The 26131-nt window shown below is 45.1% G+C and overlaps 1 protein-coding gene across 1 annotated transcript; it reads left to right on the top strand.

Moving 5' to 3' along the window:
• The first annotated feature begins 3894 nt into the window (after nucleotides 1-3894).
• Nucleotides 3895-26112, top strand: LOC142579372 (alpha-tocopherol transfer protein-like). The gene is made up of 6 exons (XM_075689488.1): nucleotides 3895-3965; nucleotides 12916-13065; nucleotides 14245-14496; nucleotides 18762-18955; nucleotides 21133-21243; nucleotides 23469-26112. The coding sequence occupies exons 2-6, from the start codon at nucleotides 12927-12929 to the stop codon at nucleotides 23652-23654; spliced, it is 882 nt and encodes a 293-aa protein (XP_075545603.1). The 5' UTR covers nucleotides 3895-3965; nucleotides 12916-12926; the 3' UTR covers nucleotides 23655-26112.
• The last annotated feature ends 19 nt before the right edge of the window (nucleotides 26113-26131 follow it).

The raw sequence follows: 26131 nt of genomic DNA, 5'->3' as shown, positions 1-26131 counted from the left end.
AAGAAATGGCCGGGACGTATAACCGGCAATTATAGGTGCTCGGACAATTCCATATAGCTGGAGTTCAGACAGTTGTCAAAGATTAGGAGTCTGACACCGTGATCACGTCAGTTGCTAACCCAAATAGAGCGATTGACACGCTACGGGAGTTTTTTATTGAGAAAGCAATACTGCTCTCACTTTCGGCCCATCGGTGGTCGTGGCGCCTCCGTATACAGCCGCGCGTCACGTGACCGTGTGACGTCTCGCCAGACCGAGAGGCGGGGCTTCAGCTCGCGGCATCGATGGTGGAGGCGAAGCCTTGCGCGCCGCTGCTGCGGCGCTACCGAGAGAGGGCGCTCGCTGGTGTGACGTCACGCTAGGAGGATAAATGGGGCTACAGCTCGGCTCCTCGCAATGGTCGGCGCGCTGCCTTGCGCTATGTCGGATGATGTATAGCCATAAGTTTAACAAAGGGCAACCATGTCCACACCATCAGCCGAACCAAGGCGCAGCCAAGGGTATTGCTTTCGCAATCTTCCAGGCTTAACCAAGCTAAGCCTTCAGCCAATTTTTATGCGCTGGCCACGGCTATCATTTACAGTCCTGCAGTGCGCCCTATAATGTGCCCGCCGTGTGCCCTCTCTCCCCCTTTTTATCCTTCTGTATTCTTTTCTCTCACTCCCTTGTAGGGTAGCAAACAGGGCGCTCGTCAGCTTGATTTAACAAGGCTTGCTGTTGGGCTCGGGGCATATGGCATACCACGAGCCAACTCGTGGTGTATAGGTATATATAGAAAAGAACATGGACAAGTGTTGTCTTGTTCTATCTTATCCATGTCCTGTTCTGCAGTGTTTTACTTTTACTATATAAGCAGGTTGGTATCTATACATTTCTTCTTACTTTCTCTTTCCCTCTTGTTTTTAGGCTTTTCTGTGCAAGAACAGTTATTTTTTGTTACAGAAATGATGTATTTAATTACATTTTTTTACGCTTGTGGGCGGTGCAACACCAGCATCACCATGGGTTATATTAACAAATAGACTTCACCTTAACATTTGAAACATTAACCAGCAGCCACATTGCCCAATTGCTTCCACAGCGAAAAACACAGCGCTTTGGCTGAATTATTTTAACTCTAGCTCACCTCCGATAGGGAGCGCAGTGAAAGAGACACCAGTAATTGCGCCGCGGACTTTTGTTCGTTTCCTTCGCGATGACATCCCACATACGGACACCCACTGACCTAATCAAAGTGAGCTAAACCTTGGCGTACACTCTCAAAATAAATACGATCATTTACGTCCCAAAGGGGCTACTACAGAGGGGCCGTTTTACGAGGCTGCCGATCAATTTTAACCATGTGGACTCTTTCAGTGTGCCCGTAAAACATGAATATAGTTGCATTTCGGCAACCATCGAACGGGCGACCTTGGGCTCTAAAACAGGACGCGATATTTACAGTGCAGCGTGTATGGCCGCCAAAGAGTGAAAAAAAAAGACGAAAAAGAAAAAGAATGAGAGAAAAAAGAAAGAAAAAGAAGACGTCTGCCGTGGCGGGGTCTTTAGAAAACGTAGAACAATTTGTTCCATTTTTTTTACAGTTCCAAATAATTTAACTATGGCACATCTTTGTCTACTTAATTTTATTCTGCAACGGTAATCATCACTATTCTTGTCAGCGCTTGCTCCCTCTGTATTTCGCTTTGTGTTGTGCGTCCGATGCTTTCCTCTTAACGAACGTTTTGAACTCGCACAATGCTTAGAGGGAAAAGTCCAGCACACACGGCTATTGAAACGAATTGACAACAAGAACGATGCATATTTTGGGACGAAATTACACCTGGAACGATGTAACGCTTTGAGAGTTAAGGGTATCTGATAGTAAGGACGCAGGCGGAATAACTTTCACATTACATAGCTAAGCTATACCGGGTCTATGGGTGACCTGACTCTGAATGGTAAGGCGGCAGGAAACGGAAGAAATGGAAATAAATGTCGCCCCACGCGAGGACGCGCGGCCGTTGTGACCTTGCGTGACGCAGGCGCGGCTTCTGAGCTCGAGATCTGGCACGTTTCCCGGGCGCAGATTGGCCGCCAGGCGTCATCGTCTTCTTAAAGGCTTAAACGCGCGAGCATTGTTTACGCGACTGCGACGATAGCGCATCACACTTGCTGCTATATCAGTTTAGACTATACTATAAACATCCCAGCCTTCTCTCTATTCCCCGGCTTCTCCTATGCGTGCTCATTTCGTTTAGACGTGTCTGCCCTAAGCGGAGAACAATTTAAGACCGTGCCTTCATTCAGTTTTCTTTTTGAATTTTCCGCCAAATACTATGACATCAGTGTCCGACATTGTGCACAGTCGCTGGCGCAGACTTTATACGAACGCCGAAGGTACATTTCCAGCTGTTTAACTTGGATAAACACTGTTTGTAAGGAGAAAACATTAAGTGTTTTGAAACGAATAAGCATTAAGAGGAAGCTTTAGCCCGGGTGCTCCTGTCTAAATGCCTGTAAAAGGAGAATTCGTTTTTCTCCGCAACGATAGCACCAAATTTGACAAGGTTTGTTGCATTTAAAAGAAAATCTTATAATTTAGTGACTGTTGGTTTCGAATTTTTGATTTAGGTCGTCCATTTTTATTAAACATGAGCAAAATTCGAAAATTTTAGGAAAACGAAACTATCAAGTTTACAACTCTGTAACTCAGCAAAGAAAAATGATATCACAGTTCTGTGAACTGGATCTCATAGTACATCTAAAGAGAACAAAATTGACATGTTACACATGAATGTAAAAAAAAAGTAGTAATAAGGAAACACAGCTCTTGCAGAATGGTTGCACACAACGTAACAAATTCACGTAATATATAGATTGATAAATCGACTTTGTCCGTTTTCCATGGTCTAATGGATGCCGTTTACAGAACCGCGATACTTGTTCTTAATGCAGAGCTATTAACTTCTTGCTTCTATTTTTTTCGAACTTTCAAATTTTTAAAAATTCCTATCACAAATTTCAGGCCCTAAATCGACACTCCGCTTCCAACAGTCACTAGAATTTAACTTTCTCTCTCGAATAAAATAAATTTAATTAAAGTTGATCCAGGGGCTATCTCAGAAGAGCGTTTTTACGTTTTACATGCATTTGAATAGGACGCGTCGGAGTTGGGCCCGACCCATCCCGAAATCACTAGCTCTCCACGCAGTAAATAGAAAAAAAAACGGGGGGGGGGGGGGAGGGGCTTAAGAGGAAGCTTCAGCTCGGGCCCAACTCCAACGCCGCCTACTCAAATACATGTAAAACGTAAAAACGTTTTTCTGAGTTAACCGCTGGACCGATCTTAATGAAATTGATTGCATTTGAAAGAGAAAGTTAAATTCTAGTGAATGTAGGAAGCGGAATTTCGATTTAAAACCTGAATTCTGTTAAAAAGATTTTTGAATTTGTTACGTTGTTTACAAGGGTTCGGCAAAAGCTGTATTTCCATATTACTAAATTTTTTATATTCATGTGTAACATATCAATTTTCTCCGCTTTAGACGCACTATTAGATGCATTTCACAGAATTGTATTATCGTTTTTAGTTGTTCAGTTACAGAGTTGTGAACTTGATAGTTTCGTTTTTCAAAAATGTTTGATTTTTGACAATTTTTTATAAAATGTTAACGACCTAGCTCACAAATTCAACACCAACAGTCACTAGATTTTAAGTTTTTCTTTTAAATTCAATAAACCTCGTCAAATTTGGTGCAATACTTGCCGAGAAAAACGCATTCTCCTATTACATGTATTTAGGAGCAGCCGAGCTAAAGCTTCCTCTTAAGGTGTATCCGGGCTATGACAGTGGCTTTACGTAAAAATAATTTTCCAAATGTGCTTTACTTGTGCGCAGGAGGGAGAGAGAGAGAGAGAGAGAGAGAGAGAGGGAAAGCAGCGAGGTCAACTAACGCGCATCCGGTTTGCTACCTTGTACTGGGGTAAGCAACAGTCCGCAAAAGCCTGAAGGTTGAGTCCGTCTTAATTTCGAATGTTGGATATTACCGATCTTTCTTTCGACACCGGTAAAAAAATATCCAGGCGTCGAGGGCACGCTGACATGATCTCTGATGTCACGGACAGTTGCGGGTGCAAGAGCTTCAAGGTGAACCTCACTGGCGTTTACTGTATGAAAAGACGATAGACACGAGGATCCGAAATCAGTTCTGCCGCAGGCTATATACATGAAGAAGGCTACGCGAAGTTGGAGACGATATTATCGCTCTTCCTTGTATAGGTACTTTCCTGCTGCGATGGCTCCCTGACTATGGCGTTCCAACACACGGCATTCTGTTGCCCAGCACGAGGTTGTAAGTTTGTCGTCAGTTCTGTAGGGGGAAGAATGCAAAGACCCTCGTGCACCAAGCATTACGCGCATAATAAGGAACTCTATATTTTTAAAATAACTTCGGAGCCGTCTACGTCTCCCAAAGCCCCTATAAGGCCTTCGTGCTTTGAGACGTTAAACGCCACTAGTCGGCCAAACCTGCTTATAATCTGTGTTACTTGAAACTAGAGACAAATGTATTAAAATGCTGATGCAAATAGAGCATTCCACACTATCATAAGTACGCGTCATCCTCTTTGCTCACAGCATTTGTTACATGGTCATTTCAACAGGTCTTGTTTGACTTTATGCCCGAAACAACATTTCTCGTGTTCGTGTGACGCCTTTTTGCAATTGCGTTGTAGGTTTTATTATGCATCAAGGAAGCCTTTCGTATAGGAACGAAACTCAATGCCTCATTTTAGTTTTGTTGGTGTCATCACATTTTCTTTCCATTTGATTCGAGAGTAATAAAGTTAGAGTTGTTTAATGGTAACTGATTATGTCGGATGTTAGAAAACGTAGATGTCAGCCTTGCTTGCTACTTCAAATGGGGTGTTTCAAATGACATTATCACACACACACACACACACACACACACACACACACACACACACACACACACACACACACACACACACACACACACACACACACACACACACACACACACACACACACACACACACACACACACACACACACACACACACACACACACACACACACACACACACACACAGAAACAAACACACACGCACACGCACATGCACACACCTCAGAAGAATAGGACTACTGTCTCTGGCTTTAAGAACTTAAAGCAGTACGAGGTATGGGATCCACCCCTATGCAAAAATTACGACATGATAATCTCTTACTTGGGAGCTATGCAAAGGGGAAAGGCCGCTGGGGAGGATCAGGTAACAGCAGATTTGTAGAAGGATGTTTGGCAGGTTGTTCTAGAAAAACTGGCCACCCTGTACACGCAATGCCTCATGACTTGGAGCGTACCGGAATCTTGGAAGAACGCCAACATAATCCTAATCCATCAGAAAGGGGACGCGAAAGACTTGAAAAATTATAGACCGATCAGCTTACTGTTCGTTGCCTACAAAGTATTTACTAAGGTAATCTCAAATAGAATCAAAAACACCTTAGACTTCTGTCAACCAAAGGATCAGGCAAGATTTCGTAAAGGCTACTCAACAATAGACCAAATTCACACAATCAATCAGGTGATAGAGAAATGCGCGGAATATAACCAACCCTTATATATAGCTTTCATTGATTACGAGAAAGCGTTTGATTCAGTCGAAACCTCAGCAGTCATGAAGGCATTGCGGAATCAGGGTCTAGACGAGCCGTATGTAAAAATACTGAAAGATATATATAGCGGCTCCACAGCCACCATAGTCCTCCATAAAGAAAGCAACAAAATCCCAATAAAGAAAGGCGTCAGGCAGGGAGATACGATCTCTCCAATGCTATTCACAGCGTGTTTACAGGAGGTATTCACAGACCTGGATTGGGAAGAATAGGGGATAAAAGGTAATGGAGAATACCTTAGTAACTTGCGATTCGCTGATGATATTGCCTTGCTTAGTAACTCAGGGGACCGATTGGAATGCATGCTCACTGACCTGGAGAGGCAAAGCAGAAGAGTGGGCCTAAAAATGAATCTGCAGAAAACTAATGTTTCAGTCTCGGAAGAGAACAGCAATTTACAATAGGTAGCGAGGCACTGGAAGTGGTAAGGGAATACATCTACTTAGGGCAGGCAGTGACCGCGAATCCGGATCGTAAGAATGAAATAATCAGAAGAATAAGAATGGGCTAGGGTGCGTTTGGCAGGCATTCTCAGATCATGAACAGCAGGTTGCCATTATCCCTCAAGAGAAAAGTGTATAACAGCTGTGTCTTACCAGTACGCACATAAGGGGCAGAAACCTGGAGGCTTACGGGAAGGGTGCTACATAAATTGAGGACGACGCAACGAGCTATGGAAAGAAGAATGATGAGTGCAACGTTAAGGGCTAAGAAAAGAGCAGATTGAGTGAAGGAACAAACGCGAGTTAACGACAATCTTAGTTGAAATCAAAGAAAAGAAATGGGCATGGGCAGGAAATGTAATGAGGAGGGAAGATAACCGATGGTCATTAAGGGTTACGGTCTGGATGCCAAGGGAAGGGAAGCGTAGCAGGGGGCGGCAGAAAGTTAGGTGGGAAGATGAGATTAAGATGTTTGCATTACACAATTAGCACATGACCAGGGTAGTTGTAGAAGTATGGGAGATGCCTTTGCCCTACAGTGGGCGTAACCAGGCTCCTGATGATGATCATGATGATTATGAAGATGATGAATCTCTTATACTGCCAGCGCTTCATGTTAACCTATACCCACAGAACTTCTTAAAGCTGCAGCAATTTATTCCACGTCACTTTGTGTTAATCTCACAACGATAGTGCAAAAAATGGCATACAATTCAACACCACAACGCTCAAGTTGTCTAAGGTTCAATATTGTAACGTAAAAATAAAGTTACCGCGTCTTCGCTTTCTGGTAACTTCTTGCCTCCACAAAAGGACATCACTCACCACAGTTTAGGAGCTGAAGTAGCGACGCTTATTTAACTTTGATTCGTGATTGCTGGGTACAAAAAAAAACGGACAGAAAACGGGAACGTACCGACACATGTGCAATCAGCGAATCAGCGCAAGAAAAGAAGTAACAAATTCACGCAGGAAGTCCACTGGGAGTTGTCTAAGTGTGCGTGAGCATTGTGCCACTTATCTCCAGGCGGCCTGGTGTCATTATAGATGTGATGAAACTTGATCTGACCGGAAAAACAACAGCGCTCCGGCGATACGAAGTGCTGGGGGCGGCGACACAACGTGAATTGATGACGCGAGCGAACTACTGCACCTAGTGGCGCCTGCTGCGCTGATGATGTTCCAGTCATTATAAACCGCTATCTTTCTTTATCGCCTTATCCGCCCACGTCGAACCATTATGAACCTTCACCAACCGTACTTCGGCGGCGGAAACCATATCTTGAATGTGATCTGCGATGGGGACAGAGTGCACCGAATGCTGATAGCTTCGTGTGCGCTGTGTTCTCACCGCTTAGTTCGCGTTGAAGCGAGAGGCAGCACGAAGGTCAAGTCGCTTGCTGATGCGGGCTCTATGTCACGAAAGTGATCTTCTTGCGTGACGCACGAATGGAGGCACGGACGGACGGGTTTCCTCGTTGTGTAGGCATAGAAAAGCTTACGCATCTAAAAACTGAGACGTACGGCTCCCCCTGTCCGTGATTATTGTGATGCTTCACCAGACTACACGAATAAAGGGCCCTGAACCACACCTCGGACTTGGCGAAAAAAGCCCGCGGATAGCATACGCTGCTTCGAACATCTCCGCCAAATTTTTCAGTCGCGCGCGGCGCGTGGAGGTCGCAAGCGAAGCGCGAAATCATCTGCCGCTCAAACGCCCTTTTGTACAGAAGCCCGCTCCTCACTATTTTCTGGACGCTTTATTTCGTAATATAGAAGATTCGCGTACGCGGCTGCTGTTGGCCAATAGCTGACATCAATCAACAAGGGTGTTTGGACCAGTGCCCTTGCTCCTGTTACTGTGTGTGTATATTGACGCAGTTTAATGAACAGGCTGAAGTAAGCGAAAATATGTTTTCAAATTTCTCTAATTATAACGTACTTCCGGAAGAAGCCTACTATCGTCTGCTTACGCTCGGCCGCGGCCGCCCGCGTATGCATTAAAATTTGGCCACCCTGTTTGTCGATATCGTAGCTGCCGGGTCTCGCTGATTTCGACTAGGTCTGAAAACTCAACTAGCCTCGAAACACGCGAAACTTAAGGTCAGACCACACGCACGCTTGACAGCGGGCGCTCACTCCTGGCCGCTCTTGGTTAGATGTCTCCGCAGGCTTGGCTTTGTAATGGGCCACTGACAGCGCTCCAAGATACTCAAGTTGAATGTGACCGACGGATAGGATACTATCCGTCGGTCAAGCTGGTGCCGGAAAAAGCCGCTCCGCAACACGTAGCACAGTCAGACAGGAGCATATGAGCGCGAACGCGCACTCTAGCCCTGTCGTGCTCAAAGCAAACGCTACAGTTGCATGCAGCTGCGGTCTGCTACGTAGCGCAAATACCGCGGGGTGCCGCGGGGTGCCGCCACGAGTCCGCTGGTTGCGCCCACTACGGCTCGCTGAGAACAACCATGTTTGGCCAGCTCCGCGCGCATCTAGGCACCCTATGTTTGGCCCGTCGTAGGATCCAAAATCTGAAATAGTGGCGTCTACGTGAAAATTCAAAACCGAATTTCAACTGCGCCACGATGACATTCATAGGCGGATCGTTGTGGGCCCCGCCCCACTCCACCTCAGACTTCGGAGTGGAAGGCACTGAAATAGGAAGGCATGGACACACCGCGAACGGTGTGTTTGATTCGCAAAATCTCCGCTTCTGCTGAACGCATTGAAGAACCTCTTGCGGCAAAGTAGTCTCCGAAGTAATCTAATTTTAAACGAAATGCGTTTCTCGACAACTATAAAAAATCGTTGAGGGCGCCTTTAAATAAGCTACTATGTCAACTCGCACAGCTATCACTGGCACTGTCGACTAGGTCGAGAGACGTAGCGAACATGGTGCGCTGGGGACAGTGACCGCTAACAATGTCAGTGGGATTGACATACGTGGCGAGGCCAGCAGATTAGATACCGATTCTGCATCGGAAGTTGTACTGTAGGGAATCACGAGGGGCAGCGGGAAGTTATCTACTGTGTCTGTCCTTTTCACCAACATCCCCGCCCCCAAGAAGCGTTCTTAATAAACATGCTTACGTATCTTCTGCCACTGACACATGCACACCTCACATTGTTGCACTAACAGAAACTTGGCTCCCAACGCACGTGTCTGATTTTTAAATATTTCACGACGCTCATCGCTACTCGATGTATCGTTGTGACAGGACGGCAAGACGCGGCGGTTGTGTTATGCTTGCCATTTCAAAAGATATTCCTTATTCATGCATTCAAATCTGCAGTGAGTTGGAACTAGTTTCCGCTTCCGTAGTAATCGGTCATCTGAAAATAATTATTGGTGTCTGCTACTGCCCTCCGTCCTCCTCGTTCACATTTACTAATGAACGCCATTATGCTATAAACTTGGCTCGCACACTATCCTTCTTCACGGCTTTTTATACTCGGAGACTTTAACGTTCCAACTATCTTGTGGACTGCTCAACCGCCTTATTCATCGCCGTCTTTGTCACAACCTAAATAATTATTAGATCTATGTACATTGATTTCGCTAACTCAGCAACGCAAGCCAATAGCACTGTAACAAGTACTGCAAATACTCTAGATTTAATCCTTACCACTAATCCAGAGCTAGCTACAGATCTAACATATCTGCTCGGTACCGGTGATCACCTTCTGCTCAATTTCGTCATTAATACATCACGTCCTAAAGTGAACAAAATAAAAAGAACATTCTAGACTACAAACGCTTTGCTGCTATTAATAATGGGCTATCTGTATTTATTGGTCATTCTCTTGTTAATTTCGACACTCGCTCTGTCGAAGAGAACTAGCTACTGTTCAAAACGAAGTTACACCATGAGACAAATATATTCCTAAGCGTGTCATCACCTCTAATCCTCAAGCACCCAGGTACAATTCGTAGATTAGGCGACTATCTAACAAAAACAAACGTTTATACCGTCTTGTGAAGCTTTCAACTTCTATCGAGCAATGGTCGCCATACAAGGCTGTTTCCGATACATACGTGGAAACCCTGAAGCTTACAAAGAGCAACTTTTTGTCTTCTACTTTACCATCGATGTTGAAAGCAAGTGTTAAAAAGTTCTGGCGCGTTATAAACCCTGCACACGACCCTTTAATTACATTGCAAGATTCCTCCGGCAACATAATACCAAATAATCTTTGTGCTACCGTACTGAGTAGAACATTCATTGAAAACTTTTCCTCGAGCACGACTGTTGATCTTCGCGATATGCCACACAGTGGATTTTTCATTATGTCACCAATAACTATTGATGCTCCTGGTGTTGCTAAATTATTCGAGTCTTTAAAACACGATTCATCTCCTGGGTCTGATGCAAACAGTTCTAAATTCTTAAAAAGTACTTGCCCTTATAGTTCAATTTACTAACAAAACATTTTCAGCACTCACTCGATTCATCAAACCTCCCTAACGACCTCAAAAACGGGAAGGTGGTCCACTTCAGAAATCCGGTAATAACCACTTGCGTCAAAATTATCGCCCATATTTCTCTCACTAGCCCCCCCTCCCCCACATGCTGCAAATTACTAGAACATATAATTTTTTTATATGTTACAATTGTTTTGCAGCTTGTGAGCTCTGGCTAACGGTAAGTCACTGTTATCTAGGCGCGTCTGCATGCCAAAAAAGGTGTGAGCGTAGGTGAAACTAAAAAGAAAAGTGCGTGTTATATCCCTTTTCCTAGAACTTGAAAAAAAGGGGGGTATCAGCGAAACACAAAGAACGCTCACAGAAGGAAAAGGCGTTAGACAAGGACTGACGCTGGACTTTCAACTGCACTTTATTGAAATTTACATTGCCACACATAACCACCGACGCATGCGTATCTTCAACTTTTCCCAAGACAAGTGCCTAGATAACACCTCGAAGATACATTACCGTGTGAAAACAGCCGACGCATGCGCAACTTCTACTCCTCCCAAGACCTGTGCATGAATGTCAATGTCTATTAATCATACTTTACCTGCTCGATAGGAAAGCACGTTCCTTGTTTGTTAAACATAAAGACGTATCACTGATACAAATTTCTTTCTCATTTCCAATATGAAACGCTTCTGAGATTTCGCGTTCGTATCTAGTCTTGCCCTTCTCTAACATGGTCACACAACCGAACAATGGCGCACTTTTTTTGCCCTTATTGCAGCCGCGGTAATGAACCACCCAATTGCTTCCCACATCCCCGCTTAAGGCTGGGTTATGTTCTTGCAAGCGCTTATTAACAAACCTACCTGTCTGGCCTATATGGACTTTACCACAAGCCAACAGAATACGGTAAACAATACCAGTGTTACGCTTGATGAAGGGTGTCACGTGTTTAACTTTACAGGCGCCTCCCCTCGTCCCCTCGTTTCCAATCCTCCCGCACAAGCTAGCCAATTCGCAAGGTGCAGAAAACACAACGCTTACATCTTGCCTTCCCGCCACCTTCTTAATGCTGTGGGAAATTTTATGAATGTATAGTATTACTTCTAGTTGCTTTCTTCGCTCTGATGTCCGAGACTTCTGGCCTGCTAGACCCTTTACTTTCCGCAAACCGGCTTCAGCAACAGCCTTAATGACTGAGGGAGGGAAACCTGCTGCAAGCAACCGCTCAACCTGCTGTTTCAGGCTATGCGCCATGCGGTGACAGCAGCTGTTCTCCAATGTGTCCAGAAGGCGTCCAGAAGGTGTCCAACTGCTACACCCATCTTGACCAGTTTAGACTGATTAGAATCATACGGCATTAGCGCTTCTGCAGTCCGGGGTGAAAACATCCAGCAGACATGGTCATTGTCATGAAAGGCTAGTTGTAAGTCGAGGAATCTAATTCCTTTGTCATCCGGCAGTTCGTAGGTGCAATTTAAACCACGAGAATATTCGTTAAAACCTGATAAAATACCCTGTGCTATACTATCTAGTATGTCCCCTGGTGAAATCCTTAAAAAGATAAAAAAATCATCAACGTACCTAAACACAAAGACCACATGATCGTTGTTCAAGGATGTGACAAAGAGGTTGTCAATCTTTACCAAGAAAATACTCCATAGCACTGGGGCAACGCTAGGCCCAATACAAATCCCTTTCTTTTGTAAAAATACGCAACCCTTAAACTAGACCAGGGTGGATTCTAAATAACAGGACACCAATTAAAACAAAAACGCTCCAATACGCATGCCTACTAGGTTTTGAAAACGAACCTTCCCACTAGGTTCAATCGCTTCACGCACCGCCAAAAACAATTCATCGTGAGGAATTCAGTAATATAGGTCCTCTATGTATAAGGAAAAGGCTGTGGTTGCTCCAGGTAGGCCGTCCGTTAACACTTCCACGAAGTTCGCTGAACTTCGGAGGGCGAACGGGTCCGCTGGCTTCAAGGTGTTCAAATGACGCTGAAGGAAGCTGCTCATTGTTTTTTGCCATCATCCACTTTCTGTCACAATAGCTCTCAGTGCACATTCCACCTCATGGGTCTTCGCCGTGAAGAAGACTTGAAGCCATTCATTACTACACTTGCCCACTGCCTTAACCAACATTTCTTGGTTGCACTTCTCTAGCAATCTCACGGCGTTCTTCTTTGCTCGGGCAGGTTTCGTCGAAGCAGGCTTACAGTGTTTTTCCATCGCCTTGCAGGCTCTTTCTGCCCTTCTTTCCGATACTCTGTTCGCAGCAGTTTTTAAGGGTTTTGATGTTGACATACTGGCATGTAGGGAATTTTTTTTCTAATAATGTGCTTGTGACCTTCTAAAGCTCTTTTCCCGCAGACACTGATGCGATGGCACACGAAAAGACGGGCGTAGCAGTTGAAGCACTAGCCCGGCGGAAGTGTTCGAAAGATCTCGCCCAAGAAGATGTGGTGGAAACGCCTGAAGTGAGAGAGAAAGCTCTGAAACGATTACACGACCTCATTTCAGGTAAGCACATGCACCTCAGGGGGAATCGGTTTAGATGTCAGAAAATGCAAGGAGTATTCGAATTGTTCTCTAAAAAAAAGAAAGGGGGAGGGGGAGGGCTTCGAAAGCCTCACCCGTCAAAGTTATCCGCTATTAAGTCCGTATATTGTGGGCACAACAGGACGTTCTATCTTCGCCTTTTCGCACTTGTCAAATAGCATCACTTACACGCTCATGTCATTAGCTTCTATATAAGTGCGCGCTAAAGAAGAAAAAAAAAATAAGGGCAGCGTTCCAACTTAGTAAAGGTTTTCGGGTATAAGAGTAAGTGCCCATTGAAACATCGGCCATAATTAGCACTACAATTAAGGCACTTGCATTTCAAAACTTGGTCCGTTTCATCTCTTTCTAGTTGCTTAAGGTACATATATTTCTCAAACCAGCCTAAACTAAGTTGCCTAAAATAAAAAAGCCTAGGCTAAATGCGACTCACTGTAGGGTCGATGCAAGTACGCTCGTAAAAATTCATTCACACCAAGCCAACACGACACCGATTTCGGTCTGCCGACTGTTGGCAACAGCGTTTCTTCCTTCATATCGGCGTCTCTGTCACACTGTACCGACGCCGACAATCTGCAGACGGTCTTAAGTACGCGCGTAGTTTTTACATTCGACGCCAGGCTACCGTCTGGCAGCATTGGCATGTTGTTGTGGCGATCCAGCCTCTCGCGGGGACTCCAATCCCGGCTTCACAGAAAGGTTTTTACATCAGAACTGTTCGTAGGATCAGATACCAGCCGATAGTGATGGTCGGACATATTGGCAAAAGCGAACACCCAGTGGCGAAGAGCCTTTACAAAAGCGTGGGAAAAGGGAAAAAAATACAATAAAGGAAAAGAGAAAGAAATAAAGAAAGAATGGAGGGAAAACAACACAACGAGCGTTGTGTTGGGCTGCGTTGCCAGTATCTCTTCCCTCTGCACTCGTCTTTACCGGCGTTCCCACGCCGCCGTTATGTTGACAAACCAGCTAACCCAACGTCACGGAATCTTGTGGCGCTTACAAAAGAAAAGACATTATGAATTCGTGTTACCCCCCCTCCCCCCCCTTCCCTTCGTCCCCGCAAACCCCAAATGCGCTTTTCTGAGGACCTAGACGTACAGCACGGACACATCAACTATGTGTACTCGCATTGCTCAGGTGAACGACATCTCCACTACAACCCCGACGATGAAGTCCTCCTGAAGTTCCTGCGAGCTAAGAAGTTCAACGCGGACCGCACTTTCAATTCTGTCAAGAACTTCTTCAAGGTCCGTCGAGAAAATCCAGGAATGCTCGACGACCTGAGGCCAAGCCGCATTCCTTTCGATAGCGTCTGTCGAAAGCATGGTCTGGTGACGCTGTCTCGCAAGAGAGATCCCGACGGATGGGCCGCCTTGATATTCCGATTCGGTAAGCTCAGCTCGATGAATATGCAGGTCTTGGCTAGTTGGTCTAGATATTTTGCCTCTAGGTAAGGAAAAGAATTGACAATCACTTAAGCATTCTTACGTGATTTGAATGCGAAAGCATTATGACTTGTCTAAATTATCACCCTAAATGAAAACTCCACTTTAATCCGCCTAGCTCTAATTTGTATCAACCTTAATTCACTTTATTCCACTCTTTAATCCACCTTAATTTAGTTTTGGGAGTGGGCCAGGTCCGACTTCGTGGCTGTTCCCCGTGGGATTTCGCAGCGCGAGCCGTAGCAAGTCCAGCGCCGGGAACGTGACGTCATCACTTGGCCACGAGTGTTTTGGTAGCATCGGATGATAACAACGGACGCCGGATTTTGCGCTTCACGGAGCATATAAGGGTTTCGTATTAAAATATGCAGATGCAACCCACTTGTTCGAATCTGAGACCCGTGTACCTTCAGCGAAGGGGTTAAGTGAGTCATGCAACTGATTGTATTCTGTTGTTTTCATGATGGACCACTAATGCGTAAACGTCATGTACGCACTCCTGCCTTGGCTACTATAAGGCGGCCGGCAGTATTGAATAAATAAAAGAATAAATAAAATAAAACTAATGGGGACGCTCCCGAATAAGCTGCGGTGATTTTTACGTCGCCGCTTTCGTCACGCCAGGCTTGGCAGCGGAAATTTTGGTCCAAGTAGCATGATGTCATAAAGTGGAGTACACTGGCCCGTTATGTAGAAGGCGCCGCTTTAGCCCAGCGGGTACAAGGCACTCGACCTCTGAGCGTGCGGTCGTAGGCTCGAAACTCACAACCACCAACGTTTTCCCTTCCGAATTTATTCTGTTTTCCTGCGCAATAATTTCCTCACAGCGATTACCGAGGCGAAGTTAGAACACAGGCGCGAGCTCGCGCAAACAAGGAACGCGCGGATAACACAGTTCTCAAAGAGCGAGGTTGACGTGGGCGTCGCGGAGACGCCCTCACAGAACGCCTGACGCGCCAGTGCGGCGTTGCCTTTCGTCCGCACTCGTGAGATGGCGTGCACGTGACCTGGTGTCGCAGTCATTGGGAATTTGGTAACTGTTTCGCTGCTACAGAAGCCGGACTTTTCATTCAGAGGATGAGCTGATGCTTTCGCATCAATGCAAACGATACAGGGTGTTCAAAATTAAATTTTATGGTTTTCTGAAATTAGGCACTGGGAGGCACGCGAAGACAACCTGTGGAAATAAATTATGCAGCCAGGGGGACACAAAATGAGATGATAATTATCGCTGTCGGCAGCCCAATTAACTAACACGGAATAATTAAGTTTTTGTTGACTGCAACAAGTGAGTGTGCTTGTACCGAAAAGTTAGAGGCAGTCGTGTTTCTACACAGCATCAGTTGGAAGAATTATTCTAGCCCGTCTGTGCTCCGGTATATCCGACTCCAGATTTTATTTGTCGTTCGCATGATTACACATGCAACAGATTTAGGATCGGCGCAAAGCTCCTCCCTGATGTCACGCGGCTGTTACGTACAACGTTTAGTCTGACAACGGGGCAGAGGCATTGGCAAAGATTATAGCTGTCCCCCTTCCCCTTTCGGTTAGCGAAATAAAAAATCGGGGAACCCGGAACCGCCGTCGTAAAACGCAACCCCGCAGCATTCAACGATGGCGGCAGCTGCCATGCCGAGATAATGGCGCGCGGAGAAGCCGGAGGCCAGGCCCGGGCGCGTGCGTATGGTGACTAGACGAGCGGGCATGCTCCTTGCCTGGGCTTCGCAAATAAAGTGACTGCTCTTTTCCAAGTACTGTAACTTTTATTGAAATCAAGAGCGCGCTGGTCATATCTTCATTTCTTCATCTTTGCCCGTGCCTCCGCCCTGTTGTCAGACTAAACTCCGCACGCAACAACCGCGTCACATCAGGGGGAGCTTTGAGCCGATCCTCACTTGCATGCGTAATCATGCGGACGACATTTAAAATTTGGAGTCGAATACCTCCAAACATAGACACGCTGGAAGAACCATTCCAACTGATACTGTATAGATACATGCTTGCCTCTAACTTTTCAATACAAACATACCCACTTACTGCAGTCAGCAAGAAGTTAAATATTCATTTCTTGTTAACTGGACTGCTGACCGCGATAATTATCGTCTCACTTTGTGTCCTCTTGCCACATAATTTATTTGCACAGGTGATTTTCGCGTGCCTCCCCAGTGTCTATTTCTAAGAAAACCATAAATCCTGTAATAATTGCAACAATTTCATTTCACGCAAGCTGTAAGTTCATGTATCTGATTTCTCCTCTTCAGGCGCTCAATAGCTATAGTCTGCAGAAGTGGGATATCTGTTTTTGGAGCAGAACTACAGACCTGTAAACTTCATGCTACTTCAACTTCATGCAACTTCAAGACATTCGAGGCCCTAAATACCCCCCTCCCCCCCGCTATGTCGTGCTTCCCAGAGTAATTATAACAACTTTCTCTCTAGGGCGCAACAAATTGAATTCAAATCGGCGTATAGCGGTCGTCTCAAAGGAATTCCTGTTTTACAGGTATTCAATAGGGAAATCGGAGTTGGCCTCTAGCTAAATATTTCTCTTAAAGCTCGAGCCACAGTGCCCGTTAAGAAATGTCTTCAGCGGGGATGTCTAGCTGCGCATGTTAACAATAGTACTCTATCAAAGCCTGAGTCTGTTATACAAGGTGTATCTACGAAGACATTAAGTAATATTAAACATAACCCTTTGAAATAAAAAGACAGCGCATTCGGAGACATGTCGTCAGTGGTGGCGACATGCAGGGTGACGGATTATACGTGGTAATTAGTCGCTAATTAGAAACAATATTCATGAATTATTTTTAAACGATTAGTTTCAGCGGGCTATTCGTAATAGGGAAACTGAAGCGAGGTCTCTGCCCAAGCCATATGAACTTTTGGATCTGGAAATTTGCGATTACCCGCGGAAATGCGGCACCACGAGATGAAGATAGATAGATAGATAGATAGATAGATAGATAGATAGATAGATAGATAGATAGATAGATAGATAGATAGATAGATAGATAGATAGATAGATAGATAGATAGATAGATAGATAGATAGATAGATAGATAGATAGATAGATAGATAGATAGATAGATAGATAGATAGATAGATAATTTTTCTTAACAAAGTGGGTAGACTTAATCGTAGTGTGGTGCCCTTTGTTCAGCACCCCATCGGCTCGCGCCACTCCGCGCATTTCGGCTATCAGAGCGCGTGAAACCGAAACTGAGAGGCTGCAGCAACCGCAAAGCCGCGCTCGTGGAGGCGACGTTCTACTTACGTCACCCAGCAACGGACAGCCAGCGCGCTACTGGCGCCGGCAGACGGCATCGGCTTCTGCTCTTTCGTTGGCACATGTGCATCAAAAGATTTAAAAGTTTCAAGCAAAGCAGCGTAAAAAGAATACACTGACGACGCTCCTGAAAAGTCATGATGTATCAAGTTGAAAACATAACTTACATCAGTAGAAGTTTCCTATAATTTTCTACAAGCTTCCCGCGAGGTTGTGTTCCTTACTCAGCCAGTCGGGTTCCGTTATCATTGTTGTGAGTCACATTTTGTGTTGATGCAATCTTCACTGTATTACCTTACTTTCCTTAAGTCATCTGCGTTGTCTTTAATTATTTCTCATTTGTGTTAAGCTTAGTTCTTTCTGTCAAGGCGATTTTCCAGCAATTTTTAACATTTTTAGCGGCATAGAAGTCCCTCCAATTAGTGAATATTTACAGAAATTGCCTAATTTTCCTCCTAGGCATCTGATTAGTTAGACCATGCTAGAATAATTTGAGCTTGTCCGTAAACGCTGGTAGCGAGATCTTGTGACGCAAGTTTAACCAAGGGTTACACGAAAGAGAGATAGATACAAAACAGAAAGAAAGACAGGGAGGTTAGCCAGTGTAAGTGCCGGCCAGCACGCGAAGGGTAGTACCGCAGTGACTTGCCGTATTCTAGTAAACCTCCGGTGTAAAGTTCTGGCCCCTGGTATAGTCGTTACAACTCAATCCTCGTATGCTTTTCCTTCGAAAATAAAATTCTCAGCAATCCAGTTTTGTTTCTAAAGCGCATTGTAGTTTTACTAAAGCGTCACATGACGTCGCTACTAGCATTGATACTGCTAGGATAAACCAGGAAACCCGCGCTAGGTAGCTTACGGACAAGCTCAAATTCAATAATATCTATGATCACAACGAGTTCTCTCCTTGTTCTTGTCAGGAGCCTGGAACACAGATATCTGTTCGCTAAACGAATACTTCAGAGTATGCGTAGTGCATGCCCTGCACATTATCATTCAGGAACCGTCCCAAGCCAAGGGCGTCGTGGTTGTGCTAGACCTGAAGGGCCTCGGCCCCTACCATTTCGCTCACTACACGCCTTCTAACATGAGAAAGTTCTTCACTCTTGTGCAGGTGAGTGGCACACCTTTTACTTTCCTAGCTGCTGTGCGCCAAAAGAAGTCTGTTATCTTTACCCAAACGCGCTTCCACAGCAACGATTCTCAAGCTCACGTATTCTTCGAAAACGGTGAAATGCAGTGAACTAACTGGTCGAGTTAATCGGTCCCCGCGTCCATCTCCAGTATTTCTTCCGTATTACAAGATACTTTCTGTTAATGCACTTTATTAATTAATTTATTTCAATACTTTACGTTTCATTTCGAGACCATGCATATAACTGGTGGGACAGAAGGCTCAATTATATATATATATATATATAGCAATAACTGTTTCCACGCAATGGTCACATTAATAAAAAAATACCAAGTATAAGCTCATCCAGTACACTTTAGGCTCAGATTACGCAGAACACGTCGTAAGAATCGCTTCGTACGCGCAATGATTGTACATGTGCGTTTTGAAGAAAGCGTTTACACTTCCTATTAAATTTTAGCACAGAAGTTAAAAGTGACACAATCAACTAAAGAAGTATATAGCAAAACAACGAATTCAGAAGTACATGAATAAACCGATGTGATGTTCATCAACTTTCTATATGTGCAGTGCTTGAACATTGGATGTACCATGAGGGTGTTGACAATGTTGAAGTGTTATAAGAATGTGTTTAAAAAAGGCATGTCATACGCCTAAAATGAACAGCTGGCCGGAACAACTTGTAGCTCGCTGGCTCTATGACAAATAAATAAATAAATAAATAAATAAATAAATAAATAAATAAATAAATAAGTCAGCCAATCAATCAATCTTTATTCCACCTAACTTGGTACAATGGCGTAGAATGTGAATGCATATTCCTGCTCTGTGCAAATGTGAATTTCTGATCTATTAAGATTTCGCGCTTCTAATTGTACTAATTACAGGGTAGGTCGTAAACAGTATTATGGATTGAAATTTTGAATTACTGGCTATGTGCCCACGCTCATCAAGAATCCAGCTTTTTCTTTTTTTTTAGGCAGACCACTTTGACCCGTTATCTTATGTGGCCGACTAAAGGTGTACCTTCCGTAATGTTACATTATTCACAAAATTTTACTTACATTACTTTAATCGGCAATTGGCCCCGCCGTGGACATTCGTCTTGTTATCACGCCTACTGGTGTCATGAGTGGCTCTCGCCGGTAGGGCGAAATGCTCTCACGCGATGGAAGTGCTGTGAATACTGTCCAGACCTTGCACATTGACACAGGTTCTACCCCCGGATTTTTTCGCACGGCGGCTGTTGGTGAATGAATGAATGAATGAATGAATGAATGAATGAATGAATGAATGAATGAATGAATGAGGCACGCCGTAGTGGTGGACTGCGGAATAATTTTGACGACCTGTTTTTTTTTTTCACGTGCACTTAAAGCACTGGGCACGAGCCTTTTTTGCATTCCGGCTGGGAATGGAACCCTTGTCCTCCTTCTCAGCAACGCAACTCCATAAACCAATGAGCTACCGCGACGGGTTGTACAGTGACAATGACTTGCACAAAATTTCCTTATGTACAACCTTAACAGGAACTACGCATGTTGATGAGGAGTGTCAGTGAGGTAAAAGGTGAGCTCATTCTTGAAAGAGTAATGAAAGAGCCGTGCGCAACATTGCGTTTTTTAGCATGGTGTACGCATGTATATTCAATAATCGGTTTCAGCACTTTGTTTATGGTGCCTGTATATTAGCCGATAGGTCGCTGAAAAATTAATTTAGGTCCCAGTGTGTAGCCCACTAAAGTTTTATTATTACCGTAGTTCGCTGCATCCATGAGCCCTAAAAGCCGTACTCGAAGGTCGGATTAGCGGTACGGCGTTCTCGCTATATCGTTGATTTTATACTGTTCGCCGTTGTCTAGTTATTGTTTCCTAAACGTTTGCCAACACTCCGCACCATCATCTATAGCCTGAAGGTTCGCAAGGTGCATATGCGTGAGCACACGGTGTTGACAAGGAGACAACATGCTCTTGCGAAAAGTTCAGCGAATGTTGTTTAAAAAGAATTCCCAACCTCGATAAAATTAGGTTACATAGTAAATGTATCGGGACTGGGGGGGGGGGGGGGGGCAGGACGTGGTGCGCAAGGCGCATATTGTGTGCGTATGTTTAACTTGGATTGACAGTTGATCAGGAATGTGTTCTTACTTTCTTTAGGACTGCTTTCCCCTGCGAATCAAAGGAGTTTACATCATAAACAGTCCTCTGATATTTCAATTCTTCTTCGCTATCGCCAAGCGTCTCATGAAGGCGAAGCTGTTGCAAAGGGTAAGCAGCATTGTTTTACCCATTTCTGTTATTAGTTCGATACATTTACTTCTATCAGAAGTGCTCTTCCACTACGACAGCACAACCACTACAGCCAACGGGATTTGAACTACTATTAATCTACAGACCAGGGTCCCTAAGTCAAAGACTGCGATGGAACCTTCCTTTAATAATAATAATGTAGGGATAAGTGAGAGAAGCAGTAAACTAAATCGAACATTGTAGGAAAGAAAAAAAAACAACGAACAACCACTATTGCGTGATGTACATCGTAACAAAAGTGCAACATTTAAGATACAATGTCAAACACTATGCTACAGTTATAGGAAACAAATATTATCGAAAGACAGAGAAAAAATAAGGTGCGGGAAGGCAGGAAGGTCAACCAGACGAGCGTTCGGTTTGCTACCCTATACTGGGGTTAAGGGAAAGGGGAAACAGAAAGAGAAAAGAGGGCGAAAGTGAGCACGGCTAGCACGTAGGAAGGAAGCACAGGACTTTACACGTTCACTCAGGCCAGTGCACTTCATGAACTGCATCCAGGTACGGTTAACCTTTAGCGCCAGCAACGGATGTGGCCACTGTCCGAGTATTTCTGACTCTAAAGATGGTCTCGAGTTTATCCCTTTTGAAGTAGTCCTGATTTAGAGGTGTTGGATGTCATAGCGAAGACAAATTAAATACAGAACAGGCGCTCAATTGTTTCATTGCGCTCACAGGTGTCTGATATCGAGCTATCGACCATTCCAATATGCAAGGAGTAAGCGTTCGCAAAGCGCATTCCTAGCCATACGCACAACAACAACGTTGTTTGTCAGCGGGAAAAGCTAGACGACACTATAGTAGCCGTAGAGAGGTGTACAGCTTACACAGCCGGAAATTGGAGACACTTGGATAACTTTAGAAACTTGACTTTTTGCGAGCAAGCAGATGAAGTTCCCAGGCACCATGGTGGCCGGCAAATTGTCGTCTATGTCTATTGTCTGATACAATCAACCATTGTTCCATAGATTGTGGAGACGCTGTGTTCTTTTGGTAAATCCTACATACAACACTAGTGAATGACATGGACATCGAACAATCTCCATCTCGTTATGCTGCAAAAATGTGGCTGCTTGGGCTGGTTCATGAAACATCGCTTTCGACGAGGAAAAAACCTTTTTATTCGGTGAACGTTCAAGGAAGGAAGAAGACGACAGGACAGAGCGCGCTCTAACAACCAAGTTCTGGGCATTAAAAATAATTTTTTTCCTAATCTGAGCCATTATGTTATCTTACGTTTCGAAGACTCAGTTAATTCTCTTACGAGATTATTATTCTCCTCGGTTTGCATAGCTTCTGGCTGAGCAGGTTGTGGGTAGGCATGCTGAAAGCGCGAGATCTAGAGTGGATCCTTTTTCCGCAAGTATAGCAGGAGACAAGATATCCGAGGACAGCCAAGCTCTTATGAGTTGTGAGTGCGAAAGAAATAATGTCCAACTGAACGCCGCAGAGCGGTCCTTCGAATTATGAACTCTTCGCAGATAAGCGAGCGCGTTGGGATGCTTGGCGAGTTTTGATTTGGCCTTATCAGGATGCAGTTAGAACGTAGGCGGGAGCTTGCGCGGACAAGGAACGTGCGGATAACGCAAGCTTCCGAGAGCGAGGGCGACGTGGCGTCGCGGCGATGCCCTCTCGGCTCACGCAGTGCCGCGGCAGCAGGTGTTTCCTTTAGCCCGCTCTGCTCCCTCGAGGCCCGAGCCAGCAAGCGCAAGCCAGCGTCACAAACACGCAAGGCGCACTCGTTACGTGGCGTCGCAGTCAACGGGAAGTTTCGCTGCTACAGACGTTGTCGGCTTTTTCCCTTTAGGGGCCATTTGACACTTTCGCACCAAAAAGCAAAGAAACAACAGGAGTGAGGAATGTTGCTGGGGGAGTGAGACGATGGGGTGCCTTGACAGAACTTTATTTTGCGTTTACATGCTGCTTATGTGAAAAGGAGTAGCTAGCACCTACTGTTGATTCTAACGTCGCTTAGTTATTCACTGCAGATAAAGAAAGATAGACAAGTACTGATTCTTTATAGAGTGGCTTCAAACGGGAAGCTTTGCAAGTCTACTTTAATCGAATAGTTACCTTTTCGACTTCCGAGAGGTCTGTTGTCTTGAAAATGACCAGTTTTTTTTAAACATCTATTGAGCGTTGAACTAACCAGCTGATGTCCTGTTAAACATCCATGTTTCCAGACCTGCTTTATTGGCGACGACCTCGACAAACTGAAGAGCCTCGTGCCTAATGACGTCATTCCAGAGGAGCTTGGAGGAACGAACGAGAGCTACGACTACGACGTGATGGAGGAGGATCTGCGGCGAGAAGAGGAATTTTTCCAGAATGTGAACTCTTACGGGTATCGCAAGAAGTCAAAAACTTGAAAGCGTGTTTGAACAGAGTGCCATATATAGTACGCTTTGAACAGCTTAGCCTACGAAGAAACGTTTAGGAGCGGAAACTACACTGTTTGTGGCAACCGGAAAATGTCACAAGTCCATGGAGCAACTATATCTATAGCATGCTGGCGGTACATGGCGGCCGAGAAAGAAATAACCGCCGTTTAGGTTGTCAGGGCAACCGGTCGGTGGTTGTGTCTCTCGGTTGTGTTTCTGAGGGCAGTCACGCTCTTTTCTTTAGCGGTGGCAGCCTGGCCAGCGATTGGTGCTACGATTCAGCCATTTGAGCACAGTAAGAAATAAAACGCATTCTTTTCGATGACCGCTATAGTAAGGTGGTCTGTAGATTCCGGTTGTACGCGGCGCTATTGTTGGAAACCCACACGATGCCTTTATTTGGACGGGTGTACGCGCTGCTGGCATTCGTCGAAGGCAAGCATGCCTACAATTTCTTCGAGTATATGACCAAGATGATTTTCCTCCAGCTCATGGGTCATGGCCTCACACGCTGTGTTCACCGCTGTTCACACATTGTGTTCACACGTTCGCTGCCCTTGATGTTCCTGGCTTGCATGCACTCATTATTGATCTATTAACGGTAGCATGACTGATATTTGATGACGCTTCTCGGGGAGTCCGCTTCTTCGGGGATGCCAAAGATGCTGGAAACGGAAGAAAGATGCAGGGAGCCTCTGGACAGTCCAGGTGTCTTTTTTTCGTCTGCTTCAGGATTACCTCACCTCTGAGCTCCCTGTAGTATTTATCCCGTTTCAACATGTAGCTCGTGAAGTGCTTCTCGCAAACGTAATCTCTCTATTTGAGCTGACGGCCGTCCCCAGGAATTGCCGCAACCGATGCATGTTCAGGATCATTCAGAGCCTTGAAGATGCTCACATTTTCCCTGAAAGACTTGTACCCGCTCTTGCAGTTTTCACCGAAACACCTGCGTCCCATCTTAGGCTAGGAAATTCCGAAGAAGGGCATTGCGCGTAGCAGCGCTGTTAGTAGCGTTAGTCAGGGCGCGCAAACACAACGTTACGGCGTGCCCGCTGAAGCGAGCGTCCGTGCCGTCTACTTGTCTGCTTTAAGCGAAGAGAGCGCGCCCGAGCCGCCCGCCCGGGCATCTGCTTTTTTTTTTTCCCTGGGGCTTGCATGACGCCCCGCAAGGTGCCGCCACTGCGTGCGCCTCCGTCGGCGTATGCTGTTTTTGTGACATTATCTGGTCGCCTGCGCGCACACGCGCTGATGGGGATTTCAACTCCTAAATATTCTTCCTTCGTGGCTTAGCCGCACGCTGCAGCAGGTATGGTGTTAGCAAAGGCGAGTTGGTGCATGGTCATCTACACAGAGAGCGCGACGCGTACTGCCTTGTAATTACTAAATGACACTCTTTTGCGCCATCTTTACGCATGTCCTCGCGATGTGCGCTTGCTTAGCTGCGAACTATCGGGAGCAAATTTGTAGAGGAGTGGTTCTTCATGAAGAAGGGAAAGGTTGGCACTATGTTTTGCAGCCCTTGGGGGAGCACGGCTCAGCGCCAGCAAATTTCAAGTCAACTGCTCTTTCGACGGCCATGATTAACAGAGGGGAATCATGTTGTAGCCACACTGGGAAGCAGCCATTGCCACCCCTATAAGAATGTTGGTCAGAAATTAGAGTTAAACATGTTTCGCTGACCAAACAAGGGTAATGAGGGAGTATTTCGTCCGCTTATCCTCGAGACTTTTCTCAACTGCTGCTTCTCGGTAAAGACAGGCGCAAGATGACCACTGTGCCATCTATGCCTCATTTTTTGGAAGCATTTCCTACTGTCTGCCGACTGGCGCGACTGAAGCCACTGCAAAGACTATAGTCAGGAAACGGATATGAAAGTCTGTTTCTCACCTCTTCTAAGAACTTGGAGCTATAGATGCGAACGCGTTGAAGGAAGTCATAGCGTGATGTTATCTTTAGCACACCTCACGTTGGTGGGCATTACTGAATTAGGATGTCTTGACAATTTAACGGTAATGTGTCCAATCATGTTTAGAAAAAAGCGCATCCCTTCTTCGATTTATTCTCATTCATTTCCCACTTTGGTATCTATGTTTATGAGCGGCAACCCTCTATTTACTCGGCTCCTTTATTAACCTGTAACGTGTATTATAAGACACAACAAGAGCAATAAACCTGATGAGCGTCGAGCTCCTAGCTAATTTCAATGTTGGTCGACATTTAGCGAACGAGCTAGCGCGACAACGACTAGTCATGGATCGCCAACATTTTACATCTTTACATGACAGCCTTTGCATTCCGTTAAATGCCTACACATTCCATCACAGGCTTCATATTTTTTTATGCATGAGGATGTGGCAGCAGCTTTACTCGTGCTGTAGTTGTGTGAAGCGCCTCATAAACTTTAAGTACCTGTTTGTTTTGCCAGCAAATAAATATATTCACGGAGGATCATGTTTGCGTTTTCT

This window comes from Dermacentor variabilis, chromosome 4 (assembly GCF_050947875.1).
Source record: "Dermacentor variabilis isolate Ectoservices chromosome 4, ASM5094787v1, whole genome shotgun sequence".
NCBI lineage: Eukaryota > Metazoa > Arthropoda > Arachnida > Ixodida > Ixodidae > Dermacentor > Dermacentor variabilis.
The sequence above is the reverse complement of the archived record's forward strand: the minus strand, read 5'-3'. Positions and strand labels throughout refer to the sequence as shown.

Coding starts and splice junctions, on each gene's coding strand:
- LOC142579372 (XM_075689488.1), top strand. CDS start 12,927: ATGGCACACGAAAAGACGGGCGTAGCAGTTGAAGCACTAGCCCGGCGG. Junction 18,956..21,132: donor AGTTCTTCACTCTTGTGCAG/GTGAGTGGCACA, acceptor TACTTTCTTTAG/GACTGCTTTCCCCTGCGAAT. Junction 21,244..23,468: donor AGGCGAAGCTGTTGCAAAGG/GTAAGCAGCATT, acceptor CCATGTTTCCAG/ACCTGCTTTATTGGCGACGA.